The 9,981-nt window shown below is 35.0% G+C and overlaps 1 protein-coding gene across 1 annotated transcript in view; it reads left to right on the top strand.

The window, feature by feature from the left end:
• The first annotated feature begins 476 nt into the window (after positions 1-476).
• Positions 477-9,981, top strand: part of LOC140043625 (uncharacterized) — a 28,320-nt gene continuing 18,815 nt past the window's right edge. Inside the window, exons 1-6 of the mRNA XM_072088144.1 lie at positions 477-961; positions 1,560-1,701; positions 2,839-2,958; positions 4,995-5,120; positions 6,791-6,901; positions 9,790-9,942. Coding sequence (XP_071944245.1) covers positions 599-961; positions 1,560-1,701; positions 2,839-2,958; positions 4,995-5,120; positions 6,791-6,901; positions 9,790-9,942 — 1,015 coding nt within the window. The 5' untranslated portion in view covers positions 477-598. The remainder of the gene's footprint in view (positions 962-1,559; positions 1,702-2,838; positions 2,959-4,994; positions 5,121-6,790; positions 6,902-9,789; positions 9,943-9,981) is intronic.

Raw genomic sequence — 9,981 nt, 5'->3', positions numbered from 1 at the left:
GGTATCACTATGCGTTTTAGCACGCGACTTATGGCTGTTGGCCTTGTTTTCTTCACATTTACTTTTAGCTTAAACTGCGTTCATATTTACGTTTAGTTTAACTGCTTTTATAATTACTTTTGGATTAAACTGCGTTCAAATTTACGTTTAGCTTAACTGCTTTTATAATTACTTTTGGATTAAACTGCGTTCGCATTTACTTTTAGCTTAAACTGCGTTCACATTTACTTTTAGCTTAAACTGCGTTCACATTTACTTTTAGCTTAAACTGCGTTCGCATTTACTTTTAGCTTAAACTGCGTTCGCATTTACTTTTAGCTTAAACTGCGTTTACATTTACCTTTATAGCTTAACTGCGTTCATATTTAATTCTACTTTTAAGTATGACGATCGTGAAAATAATTCCTATGTGAACACAAATTAAACACATTCTTCGCATTTGGTTTGAATGTCGTTTTAATACATGCATTTTTGTGTAATGATTCAGCATCGGTCAATCAGTCGGTCAATAGCGATTAATGATATTTCACCGTAAACCATCAATCATTTTTTTTTACTTGTTCATTACTGCAGTAACCTAGATATTTCACTTGGAAGGATGGACTCTAGCGGAAATGACAGCCGAATATTTTGGACTTCTTCTGAAGTTTACCCAGAACAATTTATGAAAACATCAGAGGAAAGAGGATACCTACCGGACAGAAAACCAACTGTAGTGGACAACTCAGAAAAGATTGAAAAAAAGGAAAGAGGATTGTATGATTATCACTCTTACAGGACTATATTTCACTCCTTTGCTATGGACGTAACAAGTACACATGGACTGCCACATGTATTTAAGTCGTCGAATTCATTGAGTCGCTTCATCTGGGGAGTTTTATTCCTTGTTGGCGTAAGCATGTTCATTTGGCAGACGTCGGTCTTATTTCAGCTCTATCTGGATTCTCCCGTTAACACGAAGGTAAGTGTATAATCAAGCCTATTTGGTACCTATTCCATCTGTTTTTCTCTCTTTTGTGGCGTTAAACATTAATATCATCTTTCATGTAATCACAATAAAATCATCATATTATTTTCATTATTTCACACGTCTGTTAATATCCAATGTCATTACAATTTGATCAACTTCACCAGTAACATTTTTAAATCTTGTAAATTCATATTAGCTCTTTTTTAAATTAATTTTGTTTTATTTTTCTATACTTAGGCCTACACTTACAAAAGAAGTTAACACAAAGACGATATGCCTAAACTGCATCGTTAAATGTTTTGTTTCCAAACATCGTTATAACATAATAATATTCTTATTCATGATCATTATAATAATTATATCTCATTTTAAAACATTTTACACAGAAATAACCATTTTCATTTTACGAGTTTTTCATTTTTCTTTTTTTTTGTCATTTTAGAACTCTTATTTTACAATGTATGTATATATTATATATACGAGATAAAACGAATAAACCTATTTCATACCTAATTATTATACTCGACCATTTTGGACCGATTGATTATTGATTGAAATAATAATGTTTTTCTACATTTGTTTTAAACAGATTGAAGTGGTTACAAATTCAGAGTTAAAATTCCCTAGCATCACCATTTGTAACACAAACAAACTTAGAAAATCTGCTGTAGAAAATTCTAAGCACAGACAAGCTCTAGTGGTGGACAAGGGAGTAACACTTCCATACTATGGTGAGTTCTACCTTTCTATGCCAGTCAATTAGAGGGTTAGATATAGGCCTAGTAATATTTATGAGTTAGGGTAGGTGCTTTTGCCGCCAGTAGGCATGACACCGTTCGTGTATCTGGTGCACTATTGCTGTCCGATAACTGTTGCATTCTGAGTCTTAAGAACCCATGTATTTAAAGAAAGGTAACATGCCTAAAAATAATGTGTACACCTATAATGTAGATACATGGACTCGTTGGAGACACGAGGACTGTACAATTAATCTGCAATCAGTTTCCTGTAATGACGACGACGCTCTGCCTCCCCTGACGACGACCGAGGTGACGCAACGCTCTGCCTCCCCTGACGACGACCGAGGTGACGCAACGCTCTGCCTCCCCTGACGACGACCGAGGTGACGCAACGCTCTGCCTCCCCTGACGACGACCGAGGTGACGCAACGCTCTGCCTCTGCCCCTGACGACGACCGAGGTGACGCAACGCTCTGCCTCTGCCCCTGACGACGACCGAGGTGACGCAACGCTCTGCCTCTGCCCCTGACGACGACCGAGGTGACGCAACGCTCTGCCTTTGCCCCTGACGACTACCGAGGTGACGCAACGCTCTGCCTCTGCCCCTGACGACGACCGAGGTGACGCAACGCTCTGCCTCCCCTGACTATCAAAACCGTGCATCGCCACAAAAAGTGTTCATTTTATTTAAAGATGTATTGTTTAAAATAGATTATTTTGTCATTTTAAGAAAGTTAATCACTTCCGTAAAAAAAAGCGAAATAATGTTTTCACCTATTAAATGACAAAATAAATTGTTATATTCAACCAAAAATCCATTGGCTGGCAGCGAATTTGACAATTTTTTGCATTAAATTACTGTTTTTCAGTTAAATACATTTTTTATCGATATAATTTTTGGTCAAAGTGGATAACTATTATGTGATATTAAAATGGAATATTCAAACAAAAATTGTTTTTAATAATTATTTTTTCAGGGGGACAATAAATCTTTAACAAAAGTATTGTAAAAATAATAATCTTCAATTTTCTCTCTCATTAGATATCTCCTTCCTCATTTTCTTACTACTAAAATCATGCTACTATATAAAGTGTTTTTAATTGCAATTTTTTTCTGTATTAACCCAGAGCCATGTTTAGCGGGTGACTTCATGTGTAACTCTGGTGGTACGTGTATTAAACAGTATCTTAGGTGCGATGGTATAAACCACTGTAAAGATTTTAGTGACGAGTTTAACTGCATATACGGTATGTATAAATATATATTTTCCATTATAATTCCGATTTGCTTATCTACGACTATATTTTCTCAATAGAAAGTTTATGATGTTTTTAATATACAGTAATAACAGGTTATGGTATTTAACTATTATTTATTTAGCCTAGAGAGTGTAGTGTTAATTACTATATGTCATTCTTGTTTATTGACTCGGCAGTAGTAATGATTTATAATCATTGTTAGAATAATATGGTTCTAAAAACACTAAAATGAAAATACTAATAATTTGTCATTAACTCAAGGTTGTGTTACTATTGTGACGTGAATTGTATTAAGATTGGGACGCAAGTATTATGGTGTATGACATATTCGGGTGTATTAGTGTGTGACATGTCACCACTATGGCGTGTACTGTATTAGTATAATGTGAAACGAGTATTATGGTGTATGACATGTTACCATTGTGACGCGTATTCGGGTGTATTAGTGTGTGACATATCACCATTATGGCGTGTACTGTATTAGTATAATGTGAAACAAGTATTATGGTGTATGACATGTTACCATTGTGACGCGTATTCGGGTGTATTAGTGTGTGACATGTCACCACTATGGCGTGTACTGTATTAGTATAATGTGAAACGAGTATTATGGTGTATGACATGTTGCCATTGTGACGCGTATTCGGGTGTATTAGTGTGTGACATGTCACCATTATGGCGTGTACTGTATTAGTATAATGTGAAACAAGTATTATGGTGTATGACATGTTACCATTGTGACGCGTATTCGGGTGTATTAGTGTGTGACATGTCACCACTATGGCGTGTACTGTATTAGTATAAAGTGAAACAAATATTATGGTGTATGACATGTTACCATTGTGACGCGTATTCGGGTGTATTAGTGTGTGACATGTCACCATTATGGCGTGTACTGTATTAGTATAAAGTGAAACAAATATTATGGTGTATGACATGTTACCATTGTGACGCGTATTCGGGTGTATTAGTGTGTGACATGTCACCATTATGGCGTGTACTGTATTAGTACAATGTAAAACGAGTATTATGGTGTATGACAATATGTTACCATTGTGACGCGTATTCGGGTGCTGCATATGATGCGATCTTTATCTTCAGTGATTTTATGGCTTTATGTAGGCTACTAGTAAGGTTGGTACCTATCCAACAATGCTTTTCATTACATGAGAAAACTATTTCCAATTATATCATCCATTTTTTATTCATGAGAGTTAGTATTAGCTAGCATATGGTATTATAAATCTGGCAATAATTAATATTCAATATACAGAAGACTACCTGTATTAAAATATATAATTTACATACATTTCACCTAGTGTGTTTAACCTTGTACTGGTTTTGTTAATAAGTATGCTTTAGTTTACATCAGATTTTGAATATTCATGAATATTCATGAATATTCATGTTATACCAATGGTCTGATCGTTAAAATCACAAAGAATAAAATTAAAACTACTACATTTAACATTCAAATTTGTTTCACAAATCCAATTCGTTCGACCGTAGTTCGGAAGGCGTTTTAAAAATACCGCCGGCGGCATAGAGACGCGTCTAAAACTCAACATGATTACAAAATTAGGCTAAAGCTACTTTTCTAAACATTACAGAAGAACCCTTATTAAGGGGACAGTCAACCAGCAAAGTGTCCTCTTAATATGGGTGTTTCCTGAATAGGGGTTGCGTTAAAATAAAACACAATATTCCTCTTGTTTGTTTCACATGAAAGCGTCCCCTTTAAATATAAGGAGTCTTCTCCGCCGGCGGATAGACACGTCTCAATGAGTGGTCTTACAATGTAGTCTATAATTATGGCATATAGCTTTAAAAAATATTATTGATTTTGTCTCTTCAACCTCCAAATAAGTAGGCCTAAAACAACACGTTAGGGATATTAGTTCGGATTGCGTTTACGTCATCAACAACAACAAATGCAAATCAAATCAAAATAATATCGACGGATGAACAATCTATACTGATTAAATTCTCATATCTCATATTAAGTTAAATTCATTTATTTCCAGGCGATTGCAATAATGAAGATTTATTTAAGTGCAATAATGGCAGCGAGTCGGGTATATGTATCAGCCGACGGTTAGAGTGCGATCGGAACAAAGATTGCTACGATGGAGAAGATGAAGACAATTGTGGTAAGAACATAGTACTAAATTGAACTGCGACAACATGAGGCATTAATAACTCTATGGGTCAATTGATAAGAATCAAAGAGATACTATATATAGTAATTAGAGGAAAACGAGAATTAAACCAATATTCTTTGATTAAAAGCCTGAAAAATGAAGATCAATTAAATCAGACTTTAAATAGGCTATTTTGTAGTTTTAATAAAGTTAATCACTTCCATAGAAAAAAAAACCCAAAAAATAAGGTCTAACTTACAAAATAACATAATAAATGGTTAAATTCAACCAAAAATCCATTGGCTGGCATGCAAATTTGACCATTTTTTCCCCTTAAAATTACAGTTTTTTCAGGTAAATACATCATTTTTAGATCCAATTTTTTGGTCAAAGTGGCCAACTATTATGTGATATTAAAATGGCATATTCAACAACAAAAACATTTTTTTCAGGGGGAACAATACATCTTTAAACTAATTAACTTAAATTAATTAGGTACTTTGTATTATAATGTACTGCTGAATCAAAGTAAGATGGCGGGTATTGTTAATCATCACTGATCAATATTTTGTGTATAAAATTAATAAATTGTGCGGTTTTCAAAACATGAATTATTACGTGAATAATCACGTATTGTTATTTGGTTTTTAAATTATTCATCAATATTTCCGTATTACCATCATCTGTCTGCCTTTTCATTAATGAATTCATTATTCATTCATTAATCAGGCCAGTTCACACCCAAAATCAATAATCATTATCGATTGATAAATCCCGTGGGAGGATAACAAACAGAAAAATAATATTCCTTCAGCAGGATTATTCCGAGTGTGATGTGCCCATATATGGCAGTGACGTGCCTAAATATGGTAGTGATATGACATCATCATCTCCATATATTATGGGCACATCACATTTTTTTTGTCACACTAAGTTTGATAGTGTAGACAGAGCTTTAGACAAATTTATACAGATTATTATTCAAATTATTTAATTAATAAGATGCAAAGTCTAGAAGAAAATCAAATAAGTTCAAAAGAGCTTTAAGTCTGTTTTCACCAGAACAACTAGTAATTCATTCATTCATCTTTTGATTTCAGGATACCATGATGACATAATATATCCATAGCAAAAGAAAAAAACTCATATGATTGTATCAAATAAAAATAAACAGTAAAAAAACAAGTAAAAAAAGATCAGACAATAGTATTAGTATAGGCCTAATACAAAAATATAATAAGAAAACAAATTACAATATTACGTCGCTACAGGGCAATAGGCCTACAAACCACAAGAGGGACAATACAGAGTATACATGTACTAATCATTTTTATTTTTCAGGGAAAAAATAATTTTAAAAAATAATTCATTCATTCTTCTGTTCTTAAGCTCTGTCTATACTATCAACCAAATTTGACAGAAAAAAGTGTGATATGCTCAAATATGGTTAGTGGTATGACATCATCATGTCCATATATGGGCACATCACATTTTTTGTCACATAGCGCTTGATATAGTGTAGACAGAGCTTTAGTCCACAAAGCTTTGCTTACAGTGGGGGTAAAAATGTTCCATTGCTTTTTTAAAAACTTTTTTTAGAAATAAATTGATTTTGAAAAAAAAACCAGTTTTTACACTTTTAATTCAGTTTTTAATGCCGAGATATTATTTTTTTTCAGAGTGCAAATCTCGTGAATTTAAATGTAACGAAAGGGGCGGTTGTATTCCAAAGGAGCTCGTCTGCAATGGCAAATACGACTGTACTGATGAGTCAGATGAACTTACATGCGGTAAGAGTCGAGCGTTTTTGTATTTATAGCGAAAACCATTGTTTTAAGCACAGTAGGCTCGATAGTAGGACAATTCGGCCCAGGGACGATTTGGCCTACTATATAGTCGATCTAGAACAACTTCATTTTGGAGCAATTTTGTATTATAGCAACGGTTAGGCTCCGAACGTTGTTTCAAGTTAGGCACAGTAGGTTCGATAGCAGGACAATTCGGCCCAGTGACGATTTGGCATAACACTGTATGGTCGGTCCAGAACAACTTTGTTTTGGAGAAATTCTGCACAAGTTTGTATTATAGCAAAGGCTCCGAACGTTGCTTTAGAATTAAGCAATCGTCTTCATTCTGGGAACAAACAACCTTTTTTGTAGGCCTATATACATAAATGAATTGATCGATATGCATTTCACTGTAGTTGTAACTAATACAGTAAATAGCATAATTAAATATTTCATACCAACAAACTCTATTGTATTTTAAGAGCAATTAGTCACGAATCAACTCAATCGTAGGCTATAATAACATCGTACCATCATGAAATATGGAATAATGGACATGTTTATATTGTAACCTAAGTATGCGTCTATGGCAACGTGTTGATTAGTAAATCGAAACGTGTTGAAGTCTATAAATTGTAAAATGCTAAAACAATAAAAAACTAGAAAGCCACTCCGAGAGGGCATACCTCCGCCTACTGTAAAATTCTCTTACATAAGATTTCTCCGGTAAAAAAATATATATATATATATATTTGTGTGTGTCTTAATGCTGTTTGTGATTTAGGCTAATTTCATTACAAGCATGTGTATGCGAGTTTGGTGTAATGGTTATGTAACAGGCCTTTCAATTAACAATAGCTTCAGTCGACTAACAATAGAACAGCAACGCGAAAATCAAACGAGTGAATTTGAAAAGAAATAGGTTTTTTAAACTACTCGCATCAAAAAACGTGCACATTAAATCAAATTATGTTTTAAAATTACAAATCACAAATTATAACTCTTGCCTCTTGTTCAAAAATGAAGTTTTTTGGACAAGTAGTTCTCGAGAAAATGCAATTTCAGTTTACTTGTTACTTTAAGACTGCTCGCCGGCTTTTGAAAAATTCTGTCCTATCTTTTAATACTAGCACTGCAGGTCTAAAAAAGTATACTAAAAAGTGGTCCAGAATTGGGACTGTGGTTTCAAATGGTCCCAAAATTTAATGGAATGGTCCTTGACCACATATCTATCAGTCTATTCATTTTGGTAAAGATCTTGTAATTACTTTTTGAGTAATCCTGCTAACAAACAAACAAACAAACAAACTAGCCTTCGCGCATAGCGCGATACTTGGCCAAATCAAAATTGGCCTCCTGACATTGACCCAATTTTCACCAAAAGTGTGTGTCTTATGCTGTGTGATTTAGGCTAATTTCACTAAAATCATGTGTATACGAGTTTGGTGTACAGGTTATGTAACCAGCCTTTCAACGAACAATACCTTCAGTGGGCTAACAATAGAACAGCAACGCGAAAAAACACACAGGTGAATTTGAAAAGAAATAGGTTTTGTAAACTACTCGCATCAGAAAACCTCTATATTAAATCTAATTCAGTTTTAAAATTACAAATCACAAATTATAACTCTTGCCTCTTGTACCAAAAAGGAAGTTTTTTGGACAAGTAGTTCCCGAGAAAATGCAATTTAAGTTTACTTGTTAATTTAAGACTGCTCACCGGCTTTTGATAATTCTGTCCTATCTTTTAACACTAGCAGGTCTGAAAATAATTTTTAAAAGTGGTCCAAACCAAACAGATCAACATACTTGGCCAAATTGAAAATTGGCCAAGTAACAAACACACGCTACCTATTACATATACCTCCTTGGCGGAGGTAAACAAACACACGCTACCGATTACATATACCTCCTTGGCGGAGGTAAAAAAACATAAAACAGAGCAAGACAAATAGTATACACATTATATAGGCTTGTGATTTTTAACAGACTGGGTACACAATGTTTAGTAAAAAGGGTATAACATACAGTGTTATAGTGTTAGGCCTAGCTAGCTAGCAGTAATGTTTTTATTCCAACCACATCTCAAAGAAGATCGCATTGTGCTTATCTTTCGGTAAAGGCCAATTCACACAGACGAGCGGTAAAGGGAATAACAAATATAGAATCTATGTTCTTCCTTACCATTTACACAAAGTGCGGAGGGAACGGGTGGTTTCCGCTAAAGCCATGGTTCCCACTAGAACCGAGGAACGGTTCGAGTAATCCATCGATATAGATTCTACGAGACAAGCTATACGCGGTTTTCGGCTTACCGTTGCCGCTCGTCTGTGTAAATTGGCCTTAAGTCTCTTCATGAGGCTTTTGATATGAGTAAAATATAATAAAATAATTGAAACCAACTACACTTTAAGTGTGGTTCACACTTGGACGCAACGCAGCGATTCGTACACGCAACGCAAGGGAGTCGACACGTCACAAACGACAGTTCGTGGTTGATCAAATTAGGCCTACTTATTGTGTTGCATCCAAGTGAGAACAAAAATGAAACCCTGGACTATGGAATTAGGTTTTGTAAGCATGTAAACAGGAAGTGTCGTGGGTGGAATGAAAGTAAAAACCCAAAGGAGGCCATTCAGGTTATGCTGCCACGCGCGCTAAAAGCCATGACAGGCCAATAAAGCTTGGTTCCCACTAGGACGCAACGCAAGGACGTAAACGCAATATAAGCGTGTTGACCAATGACAAGCGACAGTTAGAATAATCCACCGCATGTGTTTGGTCAACTCACTTGCGTTACATCATTTTGTTGCGTCTCTGAACCAGGCATTGAGGAGGGAACTATGTAGGATTACTTCCAAAGCATTAATGAACTTCCTTTCGTTTTACAGAAGCAGAAAAGTGTTCTGAAACTGGTGGCTATCTGTGTGAACGAGAACTGAAATGTATACCACGTAGCTATCTCTGCGATGACTTCAATGATTGTACTACGGGGGAAGACGAGCTTGCCGACACCTGTTTGGCGGTGGCTCAAACAACCATAGGTATGCCTATATTATTTTGTTCATTATAGGCCTAGTTCT

This window comes from Antedon mediterranea, chromosome 3, assembly GCF_964355755.1.
Source record: "Antedon mediterranea chromosome 3, ecAntMedi1.1, whole genome shotgun sequence".
Taxonomy (NCBI): Eukaryota; Metazoa; Echinodermata; class Crinoidea; order Comatulida; family Antedonidae; genus Antedon; species Antedon mediterranea.
Note: the sequence above shows the minus strand (reverse complement) of the source record. Positions and strands in the feature narration are given on the sequence as shown.